Source organism: Python bivittatus, unplaced genomic scaffold (genome assembly GCF_059951505.1).
Source record: "Python bivittatus isolate LINGU-HERP-01145 unplaced genomic scaffold, Pbiv_v1 ctg000020_np1212, whole genome shotgun sequence".
In the NCBI taxonomy this organism is placed as follows: domain Eukaryota; kingdom Metazoa; phylum Chordata; class Lepidosauria; order Squamata; family Pythonidae; genus Python; species Python bivittatus.
In genome coordinates this window covers 104,662,525-104,683,644 of record NW_028277030.1, presented here as the reverse complement: position 1 = coordinate 104,683,644, position 21,120 = coordinate 104,662,525, and the positions used below count along the sequence as shown (strand labels likewise).

At 38.2% G+C, this 21,120-nt stretch overlaps 1 protein-coding gene across 1 annotated transcript in view; it reads left to right on the top strand.

Annotated features, from left to right (window-relative positions):
* Positions 1-21,120, top strand: part of ALK (ALK receptor tyrosine kinase) — a 632,586-nt gene that overhangs the window by 307,635 nt on the left and 303,831 nt on the right. The window contains exon 4 of the mRNA XM_088145791.1: positions 19,307-19,508. Within this exon, the coding sequence (XP_088001917.1) occupies positions 19,307-19,508 (202 nt within the window). The remainder of the gene's footprint in view (positions 1-19,306; positions 19,509-21,120) is intronic.

Here is a 21,120-nt window from a genome sequence, read left to right as displayed (position 1 = left end):
GTTTTTTGTAAGTCGCCCAGAGTCCCCTATTGTGGGGGAGATGGGTGGGGGAGAAATCCAACGAATAATAAATAATAAAATCTTATTTATCAAGAGGATTCTTTACAGAATATTCAACTGTAAATTGCTGCTGTTTTATAATATACCTCAAAATTAGGAAGATAATCCTCACTACAAATATTTCCTGCTATGTACACAACTCTTGTTCTTTGGAATAATTTACCCCCACTTTTTCAGTTTTATAAAAACTATAAAAACTTGGTTTTCTAATTCTATTCTGCATTGTGTCTGGATGTTTATCGTTCCTCTGTGGCCATAGTTTTATTTGTAACTTTATTTGCTACTGTTAGGGTTTTTTTTTTTCCTGTAATATTGCTTTGTTATTTTAATCTTCTTACTGAAAGAAGGAAATGTAAGCTACTCAGAGTCCCTCTGCACTGGAGCAACATATAAACCCCAGTAAATAAATACATTGATAAATATGTATATAGCAGTACTGCAAGTCATCCTGTGTCCATGTACAGTAACATACATGGTCTTTACTATCCATATAAAATGCAGTATGACATTTACATTTTGAAGTAACTCCACCTGCTTCCATTTAATCATATGAAAAACATCTATGCTGATATGATGGCAATGAAGCTTAGAGAATTCTTAACGTTTCCATTTAAACATGCATTGGAATGATAGCATTTTTAGCTGGTTGTACCTAAAATATCAACAGGTTTTGCAATTCTTCAGAGACTGACATGCATATTATGACATACTCCACAAAATTGTATGTCATAAAAAATGTGTTAACTTTTAGGTTGCCACAACACTATTGTATGTAGAAAACATTCCATACATGTCATTATTAGTATTCATTACTAATTTCTGTTTCCCAAATTATATGATGATCCATAACACGGATTCCTTACTTATTTTTAAAGAATACCACATTCATACAAGGCATATTTTACTCCTTATAGCCCAAGTTAGCAAAAGAACATTAAATCTAAAACTGTGACTTCTCTGTAGCTTCCTATTTTATGACTCTAATGAAAATGCTTTCCCATGTTCACTCCAGCTCATCAAAGTCAATAACGTAAAATATTTTGCTTTAATTTTCCATAAGGCTCCCAATGGGTATTGCCTTTTTAAACTCTAATCCATTTATTGTCTTATAAAAAAAGTATTTTGTTGTAACACTTCAAAAAAAGTTTCAGTTAATTAAAGCCAAGAAGACCAAAACAAGAAAAACAGCAATGAATATATGTCTGCATTTGCCTTGGGGTACATTGGATTCAGCTGTACACCATCTCTTGAGGCAGAGTTAGGGAATCCAGAATGAATTTTTATTTCCTCAGGATAGAACCGACATATCTGAATTTATTTCATTCTCTTTTTGGACTTCAACAAAGCTCTATTCCTGCAGTGGAGGTCCTTTGAAGCACCAGGTACAGCAAAAGATGTCTCCATGCAGCTAAGGAAACAAACAAACCTTTTATCTTTTACATAAAGCACCATGGTACTGGATTCAGTGACTGACAAATCTGCTGTCAAATCAGATTGATTTTTGCAAGCAGGTCACAATTGATCACCCCAACTGTTGTGCCTTTGTAGAAAGCCACAGAGGTGACCTTGGAGAAATTAGCAGTGCCAGTTACAAAAACATTCATTAAGCCTTGGAAATGAGGAAAGCATCAAAAAGAAGCTTAGGATGGCTCTGCCCAAACTCTTTGGGGTGTAAGAAGGAAGGAAGGGAAAACACAGCCAGGGTTTCAGGATTCTGTTACTTTTGCCCATATAAATAAAGTATTGCCCCAGTCAAATTTGTGGAGTCCGTTTCCTGACTTGGACTTCATCGAAAGGCCTACAGTCTTGTGAGTTGAGATCCATAGATCTTAGGTTTAAAAAGTTCAGCAGAATGGCTCCATGTAAATCTATCTGTCACTACCAATTTCTCATCTTGAAATGATGTGTTTTGTGAGGTTCCTACTGATGTTCCCGTTACTCCAGTCTTGGAACCACCTCAGTCCAAGTAATATCCCTAGATTCAATTGCAAGGAGTTCAGGCATGGTAGCTGCTTGGTATGGGATCATTTTAGAGGTAGCAGTACATACCAATTGTGCAGTCTGCTTTCATTGCAAAACAAAAAACAAAAAAAAAACATGAGTACATGTAAGCAGGCAAAACTCTAGCATTGTATACTGATCGATCTGAAGAAGTCTCAGCACTCTCTATTATTAGTGACAAAGACAGGTAAGAAAGAACAAGTATGGCACAGAAGAAAGAATATGTCTTGCACTATTAAATCAAGTCTGCCCTTTTCTGCCTAATATCAGAGTGGCAACCTCACAGCTTGGTCAGCTATCAATAACATGCTAGCCTGGTTGGTGTCAACTCTTAGCAACCTCATAAACAGATCTTCTTCAGGATGATCTGTCCCCATCCTGGTCCTTCAGGTCTTCCAATGAGGCACTCTCACTGCTGCAATTGAATTGAATTGAACCTTGCTGCTGGTTGTCCTATCCATTGCTCTCCTTCTACCTTTCCCAGCATTATGCATTTCTCAGGAGAGCTAGGTCTTCACATAATATGTCCAAAATATTATAATTTGTGCCTAGTCATTTGTGCCTCAAATAAGAACTCTGTATTGATTTCTTCTATGATCCACTTGTTTGTTTTCTTGGCTATCTGTGGTATTCTCAAGTCTTCTCCAACATCAGTGTTCAAATGAATCAATATTCTTTCTAACTTGCTTGGCCTTTTCTAAAACAATTTTCAACATCTGACATTTCCTTTCCAAGTAGGGCTCTAATCTGTGTTGGATTATTCTAAGCATTAATTTCCTAGCATGTGCAAGTAAGGGTACTGTGTGATAGTTTGCACACTATTAAGTCTCCTTCTTTGGTACAGGTATAAGACTGATCTTTTCTAATCTGTTGGCCACTGTGTCATTCTCCAGATTTGCTGGCATAGTTTGGTTAGAACCTTTATCGATTCTTTTTCTGTTGCTTGCCACATTTCTGTAGCCTTCTGACTAGGTAATGACTGGAGTGTTAATCAAACTTCACCTTCTAATACAAAAGGTTCTTGGAAGTAGGGAATATCTTCTAAGGTATCTTGGATGTTAACATCTCTATTGCACAGTGTAGGAGAATTCTCCCAAGGGTACATTTTAACTGGAGACCTGGATGCTATTATATTGAACCACAAGTGATGTATTAGCAGAATTCGTTACTGGAAGCAGAATAGAGAAGCCTAAAGAGGTGTGGAGTTACAAGCCCTCCTTATGGCCTCATGCAAGATTCTGTGACTGTAATCTTATAATAAAAGTAGTGTTAGCATTCATAACTTTGGTTTCCCAGTGTGGTCTACCTCGAAGAGCTGACAGTGCGTTAAAATATGTAATGGTGATGTGGTTATGGTAGAAATTATTATCATTATGTGCCATCAAATTGGGGTCAACTCTTAGTGATCACATAGATATATTTTCTGCAGAAGGCTCTGTCCTTGTGATCTGGCTTCCAGGATGAAAGTTCAGGACCAGAAGATGGGACATGTCTCAAACACTGGTCCCATCATCCCCTCAAGCAGCCCACCCTCAGCTTCCTGCCACATCTTTCTCTGCCCATCATGACTGACTGTGACGAAACCACCTGCCCTCTTCCCCTCCTCTGGCTCCACCCCATCCTCCTCCACTTGTAATTGCTTCACACTCACACCTACTGCCATCCCAGCACTCAGCAAATTGGAGGCTTGCTGAAGTGGGTTGCCAGCCTCCAATCAGTCACATCCATTTACCACCTACTGACCTCCCTCCACCACCACCCCTATCCCCCCAGACTCCTAACAGAAATAGTCACCCCCTCCAAAAAAAAGAAAAAGGTTGTAATAACACCAGTGCCAAGCCACTCCCCAAGGTTTCCAATCCTAATGACAAGAGGAAAACATATTAAAAAGTCTATCCACATAGCAAAGCTGCGGCAGCCAACCAATGATCAATGACCAGGAAGCAATAGTAGCTGCAGGGCTGCATATGCCAACCCAATTCCCTCCTGCCATAACCACAGGTAGCTGATCTCTGCAGCTGTGATGAAAGTACAGCAATGTGGGTTCCAAAGGGCACGGGTACCGAACTAGCAAGTCCTTCCCATAGGGAAGATAGAGAAGGGATGTTATCACTGGCTAGAGCCCCACTCCATGATGGCAGTACATTCTTGAGAGGATCAAGGAACTGCCCCACTCAAAGGACCCCTCCAAAGTACTGGACTAGGCAGATGGCATGTCAGCCTCTTCAGCATGATGCCATCAGCCAGCTGGCCCCGCTGCACCTATCTCTGCTTAGCCTCCCAACCAGTGCTCTCCGCTCACCATTGCCTGTGTTGTTGCTGCTGCCAGCAAGCTTTATTATTTTAATGCCTTTCTATTACCTTTCTATTACCTTTCCCATCCAATTCACTGTAATAAAAGAATAATGCATTTTTAAAGGCAAATGGCCTAGACAGAGTTTGACATGATAAGAGTGATCTTGCTCTATCACTCATCTCCTGAAACATCCATTTCCTTTCATACCAATAATTTTGAATTGTTGCCTACAAGCTGGCAACTCTTAGGGGAAAAAATGAAAGTGCAAGATTAATTCATTTATCTCCTAGTGGATACTACTGAAATTAGGTACTACTAAATATATTTTAATGTCAGCTATATTAATTCCTTTGAGCTTTTGATTAAATATTTTTCTGCATCAGGCTTGAAATGACACCAAATTAATAAACAGCAATGTAGCAAACAGCAACTCATTAATGAAAAAAGCTATTATGAACCAATTGTAAATAATATATTTGGAGAGAAATACTTAAACATTAGAGGCCCAGGAGAAGATTATTTAGGATTTTCATTATTTGTTTGGAGAGAAATTAAGAGCTAGATTATAGACAAAGGGCATTGTTGTTTAAAACACAAACAAATTAAACCTCCTACTGTGTAGTGTTGCAAGCAAATATATGCCCTTTTGCTTCAACTCTGTAAGTGGGTGCATTAAAAGAGAACATTAATGATCCAACAATGCACAAAATCTATACATTCGGTTTAGGATCTGATTAAGCAGATAAACAAAAAAATGCAAATAGCAACAAAATGAAAAAGCACGCACACATGAGCACACACACACACAGAGTGGTGTTGCAGTGATGAATTGGGGTGAGGAGGACAGAAAGGTTTACCCCGCTATACTTGCTTGCAGAACTTAATCCCATTTCCCATGAGGTTTTCTGCCTCTGAAGGTTGATCAAGCAATATAGAAGAAGCATACATCAGATGTAATACTAAATATCACTGTGTATCAAATGTACAGTATATAAATATTCTCAGCAATGACATAGAATAAGCAAGATATAATACTAATTATATCTACATTAACTTTAATAACATAAAATGGAACCCTGTCCATGGTATCAACACATCATGAAGGATATGTCAAATAGAAGGATGTTTTAAAATTGATAAGTCGGGTCAATATGAACTGCCTGACCTACATATATGTATGACTTCAAATATTTACCTATCAGCCTGAACACTTCCCAAATGTCCCTGGACAGTTTTAAGGTGTGCAATTTGAGAGTAAAATATATTTAGTAATTCATCATTTGAGGAAATAATACTTTTAAAATTGAATGCAAGTTTTCATAAAGGTAGGTTGGTTGGTTGGTTGGTCAGTTTTGAAAATGCAGATCAGTGCAAAAATTGATTGGTTCAAAATTATAGTGAACATATGTGTATGTGGTTCTCTAAAAATATGGTAGAGGCTATTGTGTAAAAAATATTATAGCTACTGAAAAAAAAAAGATAAAAACAGGTCATCTGTTGTTTTTGCTCTGTTACATTATGCATTTTCCAGTCCAGTCCAGTCTCCCAGTTATTTCTGGATCAATCAGTACCCAAGTAATGCCTAACTGGCACTTCAGAAACTACCATTCAGGCATTATGTAGGCACCTTGTATTAGCACTTTTCTAGAAGAGTGCTAGACATATTTTTAAACACAACTTTAGCAATCTTTTGAAACAGTGCCAGACCTGTAAAAATCAATCAATCAATCAATCAATCAATCAAGTCTGGTGCTCTAATTGATTTAAAGAGGGCCAATTCTGCCAGTTGTGTGTTGCTGGTTCTATCACCAGTGACTACATTATAAGTTTTCCATTGCTTCTGCTACAAAGGAGTTTGGAGTAGCTATACTTTTTATGGTTTCTATAAGTGCCATTTTGCCTATTCCGAGTACTCCCTGGGTTACTTCTGGGTGGTGCTGGCTGTGGCCACTCACAGTCACACTGCTGTTTCTTTGCAGAACTTCTTGATTTGGATGTATGGGGTTTAGGTTGAAATTGACGAGTTCTACCTTTTCACCTAAGTACACAGGACAGCAGAGGGGCATCAGGTGATGTGAGAGAGAGATCAACCTTTCCATAAACAGCCCAGCTGATAGGTTGGTACAGAAAAGGGGGCACAGAGTGAAGTGGAACCAAGCTCTCCCACTGTAGTGGGTGGGTTTCCTTTCCATTCTGCCCCTATTCTCCAACTACATGCCAATCGGCTAAACATTTTGAAGCAGAGTAGTAGTGCTGAAGAACCATAGAGTTGAAAAATATCCTGAATGAAAGGTCACCAGTGTGTAGACGTTCCATGCCAGCAGCCTGTCCCTTGGACAAATTGAAAGTTGTCCAGATCCTTTGCCCCACATTTATCCAAGCCTACTGTACCACATGCTAAGGACCCTGATTAGAGTTTTTTCTTCCACTAGGATGTCACATTGAGTGGGAGCAGAAACAGACGGGAGAATTCTCCAATCACTGCTGTTAAATTATCCCACATTAAAACTGTAAAGTCAGTGCTAGTTACTAGCCTCATCACAAGGCAGAATAGAGCTCAGCCATCAAGGCGGCACTCTTTATGCTGGCATATTTTCTCCTGAGTCAAGGATTGGATGAATTCATGTAACCCAGCCATGAGGAAGAGCCCCCAGGCACTCAGTTTAGCCAACTACACACTCTAAACTTAGAAGAAAAATTTCTTGAGGGCTCCTCTTAAACTCACATGTCAAATTCTACTGACAAACTCTTTGTTCATTTGCTCAGTGAGTTCACTGCTTGGAACCTGGCTGCCTTATATGCCTCATAAAGTCTTTGCTTACTTAGTAGCAAGCAGCTCTTCAAGAGATGATCTTTCATGCCTTCACAGTAGGATGCATACTCCCCCAGAAGACATACTGTAGCTTCTTAGTTTTCACCTCCTGTGGGAATGCACTGGTAAACCTTTGTTTATTCTCCCACCCAACTGGACACAGCTGATAGAGAACAGAATAAATGACCTGAACTGGTCATTAGTTTCACCCCAAATAGCAAATTCTGTGTTCCTAAAATTTTTGTTAGCTTTGCTTCCAAATGGTCTGAATAATAACTGCAAACTGCATCGTAATAATAGATTTCTTACTGTACTGGTAGCATAATTTATAATCATTTCTGGCATTCATCTCTTCCACACTGGTACTGTGGAGGCAGGACCTTTTTTTTTATAACCACTTTAATTAAAGAGGTGATGATGGGAAAAAGTTAGATTGCTTGAGATTGTAAAGGTTCTTTCTGTGATAAATGATTCAATGTGTTAATCAGATTCACCGAGTGCATGTTCTGCCTTTCCTCAGGGTATTTAGCTGGGACAACTGCAGGGTCCCAGTGCTTACATTTTATTTAATTAAGTGCATGGTCAAAACATGATGCCAACAACATGCTTGATAAAACATGACGCTGCTTTCATCTAAGGTCTAATTCTCAAGGTACTTGAATGTCAGGAGAAAAATCTATTTGAAGCTGAGGTGCTCTTTCTCTGTTATTTGTTCACCCAGGATCATCCCCAAGGGCCTCATTAACACAATATCCACTTAAAGAGTCAGGAATCTAAGGAAATTAAACAAGACTTGTTAAAAATAAAAATAAAATATGTGCAGGCTTATATGACTATCTCCCAGGTAGCTCTTCACAGCAGCTATATTTCTGGAAGAAAACCAAAAGGTATTGAATACATTAGGAAACAGTTCCCAATTTGGACCTATAGCCTAGTAAAAAATAAATTGGTTATACTTTTTATGTTGTGCTGACATCCTATTGTCTAGGTTTGCAAAAACAATGCATCTAATCTTTCTCATAGGTCTCAGTAAACAAATAAGATTTCAGTTTTGTCTTTCCAGAGCTTTTACATTGGGGTGCATTTGTACAGTGATGGCAGATAATACATTCCATATTCTGGATGCATTAAGGCAAAGCTGTCCACTGTAAGGGGCTTGGTTATGCTTAGACAGATTCCAAATCAGCTATTAATTATTCCTGAATATGGGTAAGTACAATTTAATACCAACTGAGATAAGGATTATAGTACATATTGAACAGCAATATGTATCATTAAGATATAGTAAGCTCCATACCCATCTCATCCCCAAATTGGAAACCTATAATGATTGTCCACAAAGATTTAAACTCCTCCTACAGATGGATGAAAAAAATGGCCTATGCAAGGCATTTTTCATGTGAAATAGCTTGCCATTGGTCACAATCCTGAAAATGAGTCCTAATTCATGTTATCATAGTTTGGTGAGTGTGATAAATGGTATAGGCTTATCTCTATATAGATCTAACTGGAATGACATTGGAATGAATCATGTAGAAGTAGTGCCCACACCATGAGAGATGATAGACAGACAGACATAGGAGATACCCATCTTTTAGATTTTTTTTTATCCTGCCTTTATTATTTTTATAAATAACTCAAGGTAGCGAACAGAGCTAATACTCCTTCCTTCTCCTATTCTCCCCACAACAGCAACCCTGTGAGGTGAGTTGGGCTGAGAGAGAGGGACTGGCTCAAAGTCACCCAGCTGGCTCTCGTGCCTAAGGCGAGACTAGAACTCTCAGTCTCCTGCTTTCCAGCCTGGTGCCTTAACCACTAGACCAAACTGGCTATCTATTATTAACTGGCTCCCTCTCTATTATCTATTACATGGGAGTATTTGATCCAACCTAAATCTTGGAGAGGTGATAGATACTATCTAAAATGTTAATGTTTTATATAATGAAGTTCAGCACTCTGTTAGTCATTGTTGTCATTCTGTAATATAAAACTTTAAAACTTCTGGTGGAATGCCTATGAAGTTGCATATTATCAGACAAGCTTGTGTTTTGCACACACTGTGTGTGACTGCCTCCCCCATTTGCTTGTTGAGATATAGTAACCTGGTGATAAAATCAAAGTCAACCTTGACCTCAACATTAGATTCCTCAACTTGAATACAATTGTGTTTCAAAGAAGGACCTCTTAAGAATTGAAAAGATCAGTTGTCAGTGGAAAATATTGCAGCACTCCTTGGCGGATGCCCAGGGAGGAAACTAAAGACAAGCTTTGTCAAGTATAAACCTAAAAGGCTTGCCACTAATGTCCTGTTTCATTAGATGTAATCCTCAGTGTTTCCCTGGAACAAAATAGTTGCCTTGTTTACTAAGTGATCTGATACATAGGTAATGGTCAACCAGCCCCTTCTCTCCCCCCCACCCCTTATTACTACTGACAAAATTAAAATAAAAAGATAAAGTAATTTATGAATAGTTAGACAAAAGTTGTCCTGTACAAATACTGATGGTTCCATTTCTAAAGCTTGTTTGACAGATATCTCTTGACTAATTTGTGAACTGCATTATGAAGTGTAAGAACATTATAACAAACATCTTAAGTGTTCATACTCTGAATGTAAAAGATTCCGTGCCTAATACTCTGGTTTAGTCCCAAGGATCTTGGGAAAAGACTCACTCAGTCTCTCTTGAGGTTTGCTGCTGACAGTGTGATGTATGTTGAATTTATATACAATAAGCTAAGTTAAAATATGAGTGGTTTGGGTTGGGTTTAATGTGGCATGTGAACCTAACCATTTGTAGATGGTTCAGTGTGTAAGTCCAATCATTACCTGAGTACAAGAACTAGTTTCACTCATTAGCAGTAAGTTGAACTGCTTATATGGGTACCTTTGTCTCCATTGATAAAGACACCTTCAACTCCAGACTCAGTAAGACTTCCTAAGAGTAAGCATGCATTACTTTTTTTATGATTGCAACCCTGCGCAAAGGACTCTCTTGAGCTGTTTGTTTTTGGCAAAGAAAAAGAAAATAACTTAATATGCCAAGGATCACTTCCATAGTTTCCTCAGCCTATGTATACAGTACTTTCCCAAAAATAAGAGTCATTGACCTCAGTAGGACTTACTACAGAATAAGTATGCAGAAGTTTATGCGTGTGTCTCTCTGCATATGAACACTTGTGCGTACAGAGGCATGTGGGAGAGCACTTTGTGTAAGAAAGAATATTTAGGTTATCTATATGCAGATGGGAGATCAACTAATTTTACCAATTGGCACCTTTTGTTACTGGCAGTTTTAAACAGGGGCCATTAATTCAATTAATAGTAAGTTATTTTTTCTGCTCTGTTCTGGAAGGTAGAGACACACAGATTTCTATACACATATACAAATGTGTTAGTGGCTCACATTTATTATATGGAAAAAACTCTTCAGGTATGTCAAAGTATGGATGCTGAGTAGTATTCAACATTTGTTTTCTTTGCTTGTAACCCCTTTTTTCTCTAACATTTCTTCTGGTGTGGGGTGTCTTAAATTCCGGTTCATCTTCCTATGGTGTTTAAAATATTCGCTCCACAGGAGAGAAGCCCTGTGTATGATTTCATAACAGTAAATCTTGAATTTATATATCATATTATGGAACTGACTGATATCCCTGAAAAATCTAAAAAGTTTGGTTATTTTGGCAAATTCTAATTTCTGTATTCTAGCTTGTGCAGTGAGGAAGAACTTCATGAATGGACGGCCTGTTTGCCAGTGGAACAGGCTGCCTCAGGAAGTGATGAGTTATTCACTAGAGTTCCTTCAGCAGAGGCTGAATGTCATCTGTCGGAGATGCTGTAGTGGATCCTGCACTGAGCGGGAGGTTATGCTGCATGACCTCTAACATCCCTTTGAACTCTGTAATCTTGCAATTCTTTTAGCTGTTGTACAAACAGTTGATATCTGCCTTTACTCTTTTCAAACTCAGAAAAGAGAAACACTATATTAAGATGTGTTCAGTTATATCTTCATCAACATATTGTTCTTTCTCCAATCAGAATATGAAATTCTGATACATTGAAATGTACTTATATTTAACAGGATTTGCAACTGTCTTGAATGAATTATTTCAGGGAAAGACAAGCATTCTGGGTTTTTACTTTTTAATGTATGGCTTCTTTCAGCTAACAATATAGGAAATAAGTTACATTTGATATGTAAAAGAAATTTATCACAGATTTCTACCATAGAAGATTTGCAAGATCTATAAAAGAGATTCTGCACATGACACAGATAGCAGCACTGAATGAAGTCCCTTGACATCCATCCTTCTCTTGTCAAAATTTGGGATAGTTACACAAAGAAAGAGAAATACTTTACATATTTTAAAAGTAACTAAAAATGCCATTGTTTAATGCTACTGATAAATTAAAGGGATTATTGGCCATGTTGGCCTCCCTCCTCCTTTATAGCACCATAAGGTTGGAAGGGACTTTGGAGGTCTTCTAGCTGAACCCCCTACCCAGGGCAGGAGTCTTCATATAATTTCAGATAAATGGCTGCCCAACCTTTGCTTGAAAACCTATCATAATGGAGCACCCATGATTCCAGGAAGCAGGTTATTCCACTGCTTAATAGCTCTCAAAGACAGGAAATTGTTCTTTATTTTGAGTTAGGGTTGACCTCTGTAAAGCTTCCACCCACTGGTTCTTGTCTTATGCTCAGATAATAAATCTATATCCTCTTCTCTGTGATAGTCTTCCAAGAATTGGAAGACTGCTATCATATCTCCCCATAGCCTTCCCTTCTTTAGGCTACACATCCCCAATTCCTTTAACTGTTCTTCATAGGATTTAGCCTCTAAGCACCTCACCATCTTCATTGTTCTTTTCTGCCCTCTTTCCCATTCCTCAGTGACTTTCTTGTATCATGGAGACCAGAGCTAGACATGGTGTTCCAGGTGTAGTCTGACCTGTGGAAACTATCACTTCCTGTGATCTTGACACTATACTTCTGCTAATGCCACCCAGGATTGTACTGGCTCCTTTGGCAGCTGCAGCATGCTGGTTTAATCTGTGGTCTACTAGAACACCCAGATCCTTCTCACAAGTACAACTGCTATGCCATTTTCCACTATCTTGCACCTATGCTTATGATTTTTCCTACCTAAGTGCAGAACCTTACATTTCTTACATTTCTTACCATTGAACTGCATTTTGTTGGATAGGACCCAATGTTTAAATCTGTCAATATCCTTTTGAACCTTAAGTCTGTCTGCAGAGGTTTTAGCAATCCCCTGCAGCTGTGTCACTTACGAATTTGATAAGCATCCCTTCTATTTCCTTGTCTAAGTCATTTGTGAAAATGTTGAAGAGCATTGAGCCCAGGACAGAACCCTGGGGTATCCCTCTACATACCTCCCTTCACATAGCCATAGGTATGTTAAGGACCCCACACTGGGTATGATTGTTCAACCAACTCTGGATCCATCTGATGGTGAAACCACCCATCCCACGTTGTTCCATTTTATCAAGAAGGAAGCTATGGTCAACTTTATCAAATGCCTTATTCAGTCTAGGTACTTATCATCTACAGATTCCCTTGATCCATTAATCTAGTAATTTTGTCAAAAAAAGCAATAAGCACAACCTGTTTTTAAGAAAACTATGCTGGCTTCTGTAATCCATCTGCAACACCCGCACAAGCCCAGACCTCCTCACTATAAATGTTTCCCCACTTAAGCAGGTACTGTCCCTATTTGCACAACAGGGAGCAAGATCTGTTAATTTTGTGTTGAATATCGTACGTTTTTGTGTGGAAGTCTGTATGTCTGAAACAACATTGCAGTAGATAAGCATTCATAATATACTGTATAACATCTATAGATATAAGATTCAGATTTGAAATATAGAACGTTGCCCACAATATGCACACCAGTCTTTATTCTAATATCCCATTCATGAAGGGAGATACTGCATTATGTTGTGGTTTTATCTTTCCTGGCCCACTGAAAATGGGTATAGGGTGAAGCATGGCTTAATTGTAATGTACAATTGTGTTGCAAATCTGTGTATTCACTTTTATTATAATACAATATGCCTAATAGAAGAGAATATATGAAGCTCAGGGTTGAACTGTGGAGTCCTTGATGCCCTCTGAGCTTGGTTGTGCACAGATGACGTTGCCTAGTCGGGTAATGAAACATCTGCAAGCAAACAACCATGCATGTTTGCCACACTATGCCTTTTCAGTGCTGCCCTGAGAAAAATGCAACTGCATTGCTAGGAAATAAATTTAAAATGAAATGATAAAAATGAATGACTCGAAGTCCTCACTCAGCAAAATTATTATACACATGTTCTAGAGTTCTTTATATGCTTAATATCTTAATTATTTTTTTCTGAGTTGTTTTGTACTAGGAAGAAAAAAAATGTTAGTGGACATGTGGCTTCAAAAACTAAACTTACTGAAGTCAGGGAAACTTTCATTGATTGATTATGTGCCATCAAGTTGGTGTCAACTCTTAGTGACCACGTAGATAGATTTTCTCCATGACAATCTGTCCCTAACTTGGTTTTTCAGGTCTTCCATTGCCACTGTAACTGAGCCCATCCATCTTGCTGCTGGTTGTTCTCTTCTCTTTCCTTCCAGAATTAAACTTAATCCGTTCTAATTTCCCTCTATTTTACAGTACATGTAAACACCCCAATTAGTTGTTTTTCTATTAAATAACAATGACATATGGTATTCTGCTCCTAGTGCCAACCCAAATCACCATCACACAATATATAACTGAGCTGAACCAGAAGATGGTATTGAGAAAATATACAAAGAAAACACAGAACTCAAGTACAATGAGCCAAGCTCCCCTCTCAAGATTGGCTCCTGGGGTAGGGTCTATTCCCTGGTAGTACAGAAACCATGTGTCTTTCCTCTTGAATAGCCAGAACTATTACAATTTAACCATGTTCAAGAATTTTTGAAATAAAATATTAGCTATGTTGGGTAAACAGGATCCTGTGTATGCCATAGGATCCAATTCACATCTGAGACCAGCATTTTAGTGGGTCAAATTTATTTTGTGAATTCTCATACATTAGCTTGACCCAATTCTATCCAGAAAGAAATTGTTAATCAATGTCCTCTTATACATTTTTAAAGTTCTCATTATTAGACACCAACATGAACAAGCACCCTTTGAATCAGCAAGCTTACAATTATCAGTTATTCCAGCCTTTGGAATGTATCTGCTAGCATCTGAAATCAGTTTGTTGCTTTTTGCAACAGCTATGCATCACATATTTGCTCTGCCCAAAGCAAGAGTCTGGAATACTCACTAGCTAATTATTTGTGTCAAATGCCCTCCATTCCTTTTTCACCACCTCTGAAGCAGCATTGTGAGGAACTTCTTTGGTGAGAGCTTTTTGATGTGCTGCTTCCTTATACATGGCTATTTTTACTTCTTTCAACCAACATTCATTCCTCACAATAGACCACTATCCACTACCTTTCAACCAGTATTTGAAAGTCTTTTCATCTATTTTCCTATCTTAGTGTTTTACAATTTATGTATAACTTGCACTTGTTCATCCTATCTTCCTTGTCAAACCCAACTACCTTCATCTTTGATGCATCAATTTTCAGAATCAAACTCCTCATTGCATCATACAATCTATTTAACATCCCTTGCAAATTTTTCAGGTTTTCAGCCAACAGAATGTCATTATCTATGTAAAAAAACACATGTTCATATGTGTCCCTAATGAATAAACCTTTAACATCATCACAGACTTTCTTTATACATTTATCCTGAAGAGGATTGTTTATTTCTAGGTTATGCCTGTTCAATACATTTTGTTTTAGACTCTTTTACAAATGAGGTTTCTTAAGCATTTTATAATATCCAGCCAGTCATTTCCTGTCCACTTGGTTTGGTTCCACAATTTATTTTGTGGCTGAAGGATAAACGGCTTTCATTATCCTCAGTGAAAATTCATTTAGCTGGCATCACAGCATTAATAGCAAGTTATTTCATATCCATCACATCCATAAATGTTGGGCAACTCTTTTTAAACCTTTATCCTCTAGATTTGCCCTTAAATACAGTCTCTTTGTAATATTGTCTCAATTTACTCTTAAAGACTTTGAGCTCTTAGATACTATTTTTTAATCTTTTCAGTTGGTCTTTTTGGTAGCTTGTCATGTCTCCTCAACCATCTAGTGAATTATGTGCCCTCCCCATTGATTCTACATACAAGGTTTGGTATTTGTTCCAAAGGTAGTGTATGATTTCCTCATGAACCAGGATGTGTTTCTCCTGATTTTCTTCACTAATCCTACTGGGCCAGTGGAAACGTCTCTACGTTGTTTAGCTGTGCAGAAGTGCCTTACCTTTGACCTTGATTGTATCTAATCTTTTTTTGCCTGTCTGAAAGGTTGTTCACTTGTTATGAAGGACATCACTATGATTTACCTGCTTCTTCTCTGCATTTTTCCCACTGGGTTGCTAAGATGATGTTTTTACTGTACCACTGCTCTTACTTGTACCATTCCTGATTTGTGGCCCCTCCACCAGAACAGTGGCAATGTCCATGGCCTTTGCATAGGAAGTTTACCTGACGTCTGTAGAACTGCCTTTAATCCATACCAGCCATGTTCATGAAACATTGTTGCCTCAACATCCACTTCAGGGCAGATGCCAGCTTTGATCACATGGTATTGCCATCTATCCGATTGTAAGAATGCTTCTCCTGCTCTCTGAGGGTCAGCTTGCTACTCTCCCAGGTATGTGATGCTCCAGAGTTGTGAAGAGTAACAACAAATTGATCACCTGCAACTATAGTTCATGTGTACATTCATCCAAACTCACTTTCCTTTCCCAGTACAGGTGCTGTTCTTTTATGGCCACAATGGCAGGAGAATCTGGGGGACGTGTTAAGTAAATTTTGGGGATGGGTTTCCCACCAAAAATATCAGTAGAAAATGTTCTGGAATATTGTTCTGCCCAAATAAAAACCAGATGAGTGAGTGTGCAGATGAGTAGACAAAGTATCACAGTTAACAGATAAGTCTCTCTTTTCAGTGATTTCAGCAGTCTTCTGAGGCAGATGTGATTAATTCTATGTGATTTAGAGCTCTAATTTGTGTATGTGTGTGTTTGTGTGTGTAGGTATTTCTAGAAGGTAGGAGGTTATTATTATAAAGCTATGGTGGTAAATTCTGCAGAGATGACAAGCTAAATATTTGTTCTTATGCCTGTATGAGGGGGAAGCAACCCAATCTAAATTTTATTCATGTTTTCTTTCAGATAGAAAGTGCTCTTTGATATCCACATCTCATTATATAGATCCAGACATTATACTTTCTCTACCTCCACATTGGTATGAAAGATGAAGGAGCTTTCATTTTGTTCTGGCTAAAGGGTAGTGTCCTAGCTTCAAGGTCAATAACTATTAGCAGATTCAAAAAGCCAAAAGATTTTCACCTAGTTTTGTATTAATTGACCACTGAGTGAAAATCAAGTTGTTCTGACTTTCCATACCTATGCTCACTTGATTAAGCACCTTCAAGACAATGTCAGTTCTTCGTGACACATGTATAGATTTGCTCCCAAATGATCTGTCGTCAAGGTCTGTCAGTGGTACATTCATTACTGTCTGAATTGAATCCATCCACCTTGCCACTGGTGGTCCTCTTCCTGTTTTTCCTTCAGCTCTTCCAAGCATTATAGACTTTTGAAAGGAACTGGATTTCCATGTGATGTATCTAAAATATGATAGTGAGAACCTGGACATTTGTGCTTTACATGAGAATTCTAGTTTGATTTCTTCTCTGATCTCTTTGTTTTCTGGGCTGTTCATGGGATCCTTAAAAGTCTTTTCACTTATTCTTGCTTTTCTGCCAACTCTTGACAGTGATGTATAGTTATCCATATATCTTCTTAGTATTCGCTTTTTATGATTTTCCAGTGATAACGTGAAATAAAAGTCCTGCATTTTTCTTCATTCTAGCAATTTTATGGTGAGGTAGGTTTCTATAGCCAGAAGTCTATTTCATCCAAAAATGCAACAAGAATATTCTCCTTCAGTCCCTTTATTTGTTGAATTTATTTATAAACTTTGCCCCTAAATTAACTTTGTCTATATTAACTCACAGCAACTGTTAAAGATAAATATATTGCTTCTGATACTGGAGATAATTAGTCATCACAAGTAGTAACTACTGATAGCTTTATCCTCCATGGATTTGTCCACATGTTTTAATATTGCCAACAATATTTGAATGTCAAATCAAATCAAATCAAATCTTTATTACGGTCCTAGACCAGCATAAATATTTGAATGAGTAAAATTTTATATGATGCCATTTTCACTTCCTCCATGTTTGTGTAAGCCTGAGACAGTAAGTATGTAACTGTGAGTGTGTATGAAAGAGAGAGAGTTGGTGCGTGTCTGCTTGTGTGAGTAATATATCATATTAGGTTGAATTGAAGCCCCAATCAAGACTAAAATGTTTAAGTTAATACAAATTACCGTAAATGCATTTATTTCTGTCCTTTCTATACATCTCTATCACCTTATTTGAATAAGACTCAGCCAAGAGAATTGATGTTTCAGATAATAACAAAACCCTTTATTGTGGATTTAAAATGAGAATGTCAGAACAAACTGATGCATCAATAAAATTAAACATTTATCTTTGGCCAGCTTTATTTAAAGATAAAATAAATGTTATCATTCTGATAAAGAGAGAGAGAGAGAGTCAGAATCCCAACCCCCTTTACAGTACCTAGTTTCTTTCCAACATGCCACTCAGTTATAAAGAATAGCACAGTTATGGAAGCGCAGAAGATGGCCACTGGAAATCTTTCCAGCCACTTAAAAAAAAATCCTACTCTGGGTCATTTCACCACAAGATAGAAGAGAAGGGTCTTCAAACTGAGCTGTCAACAACTTCTAACAAGCTCTCCAACTGCTGCTCCCATAGCAATGGAGATTTTTTTTTCTGATTTTTTCCCCCTAAAATCTCCAGTTGGATCTAGTCAACATTCAACCTCATTCTTTCTTTTGCCACCTTCTCTTAGCACACCAAATTTGGTTTTGTCCTGTTCTGTTTTTGGAAAGTTAAAACTATCTTACTGACAGCTAGATAGAGTTCTGAATCCCTTTACATAAATTCTTTCCCATTTGCCACTGGGCTGGAAAGAATAGAGTCTTACGCCATATCTTATCCCAGTCAGCCTCAAGCCTCAAGGCTTATCCTGAAATGTTTTTATGGGAGGTGGGAGTGGGTGGGGGTCTATGAATTGGGAGGAGGCACTGCCTCAACTTCCTCTGAATTCAGGAGAGGGAGGTCAACCAAAGGGAACATGTCAGGTTCCATGTAGGCTTGTGGGAGAAGCAGGGTTACCACAGAAGCATGTACTGGTGGGGAAGAGTCAGAGCAGGTACAATAAAGTATCAATAAAAGAAAATCACTGCAGTAAAATAAGATGGAAACCAAGAGACTGTGAATTCTAAGCCTCCCTTAGGAATGAAAGCTGGCTGGGTGACTTTGGGCCTCTCATTCTCTCTCAGACCAACCCACCTCACAGGGTGGTTGTTGTGGGGAAATAGGAGGCATTAGGTATTAGGTATGTGGGCTCTGTCTCTTTCTGTCTCTCAATAAATAGGTGGGATAAAAGTCTAATAATGATAATGCAATCCATCAGAACTCTGAACACAGGAACATAGATAGGATTGTCTCAAAAGGATGCAGAAGCATTTTGAGGCCTTCTGAGGGCTGTCCGCATTGGTCCTGCTGCTAACTCCCCTCCATCCATCAACAGCAATCTGTATACCATTCAGCAACTGTTGACTTCTGCAATAAGGAGCCCATTAATTTGGCACAGTAAACATGCCACCGAAGTCTGAGGAATCTAGTGATTTAGCAATATTTTTATGGGAATGGGTGGAGGTCTATGAATTGTGAAGAAGCACTGCCTCAGACTTCCTCTGAGTTCAGGAGAGGGAGGTCAACCACAGGGAATGTGGCAGGTTCCATGTAGGCTATTCATAAAAATCAGCAAATATAAAACAATCCTCTGGCTGACGATGAACAAGTCAATGATGTGCACCTTTTTTTTAGTAATCAGACTTCTTGTGTTCTCTTTTCCTGCAGGTTCATTCTTGTATCTTAATACATCAGAAAATATGAACTTCTTCCTTTTGAGCCCTTGGCTGAGAAGCAGTAGTGAAGACTGCATGGTACAAGTGGCTGTCTACAAATACTTCCAACCAAATGGAAAGTATGTTGCTCAGGTCCTCCATGCTAATGAAAGCCACATCAAAACCTCATTGATTCCTGGCAGAGAAAAACATGGGTAGGTCTCTTTCTTTTTTCCCCACCTTCCAATACTACAATTTTTGCTTTGAAGTATTAAAATTGAGCTGGATATTTGTATCTATGGAGCACTTCCTACTTTCACCTTTCATTAGGGAACTCTTGATCTAGGTTCTTCAAGATAGAGGAGACAGGCTATTGCATAGGTCTATCACTGGGAGATGTTATTACTATGTCTACTCTCATTAGGTTATTTGGATATATTCATACTTGACCATACTAATTCACACATACACTCAAATAAGTAATTACAGCTCATTCTGCTTTCAGGGACACCACTTTGCTTTTTATTCATGAATATACTGCTTTTTTTTTTTCCTGATTAGCAGAGCTATGTCCTTCTTCTTTCATGCTGTTCTGCCAACTGGTATTAAATTCAGTATAATTTAATTTCCTAAACCTCAAATAAGCATGGGAAAAATACAAGTTCTGTGGTGTTAAGCTAATTCTTGCCTGCAGACCAAGACAAATCAATAGTTGGAAAAAATAATGCATCTTTACTCATTTGATAATATACAGAATGGGTTTATACATTGCATTGAACATTATGGGTTAGTATGCTCCATCAACCCAGCTCCTGTAGTTTGTAAATCTTTGTTTAAAGCCTATGTTTTGCTTTATGCATGAAACCTAAAGTTATGCATGAAACCAGCTATTGTGGCTTGTTTCACAAACCCTGGTTAAAATAAACTATGGCTTACTGCAGTTTGTAAATCCAGTCCTACTAGATGTTATTGGGGTGCTTAGTAGGTTTTAGGTAATCTGGCAGAGAAATTAAATCTTCCATAGGAAACCACAGTTTTTTGCCTTTTACATTTTCAGAACTGGGAAGTGACCATTATTTCTTTGTCCCCAAATGCAGCGGCTACTAGTACCCAATGCATTCAGTCTGCAGTCTTCATGCTGAGGCTAACTTTAAGGACAAAGTCACAGGGCTCACACATGCGGCCAGTTTTGAGGGCTGTGGTGTGCTTCTTCCACATGTCTTTCTTTTAATATCTTCTTGCATAATATTTGAAGAACTTGAATATACTTTTGTGTCACTTCAGTTGTGCTTATCAAGTTGTTATCCAACTTTGTGGATCAATAGGGCTTTGTTTTTTATGCCTTCGATGCTGTAAAAATATGAATGCATTCACAAAATAGGATTTGTTTGACTATTACTATTCACTAATGTGCACAGTGTAGTATATAGTGTGGTGGGGGGAACATCTTAATGCTACCTTGCACACTTGAACAAAAGATAGGATGTAAATTTAACTTATACACAAAGAAAAACAAACACACAACATTTTATTTAGTAAAATGTTCATCCATAGAATGGGTTTGGGGGTGATTCCATGAGGACATAAAGCTCTTTTGGTCTCCTGTGGGGTCTGCCTTGACACTGTCCTTAAACCCCATGGCTAAAACTGAAAGGTTTAGAACAGTGTTTCTCAACCTCAGCAACTTTAAGAGATGTGGACTTCAACTCCCAGGATTCCCCATGCTGGCTGGGGAATTCTGGGAGTTGAAATCCACACCTCTTAAAGTTGCTAGGTTGAGAAACACTGGCTAAGAAGAATGAACTGCAAGCATTGGCTGTTGTGGAT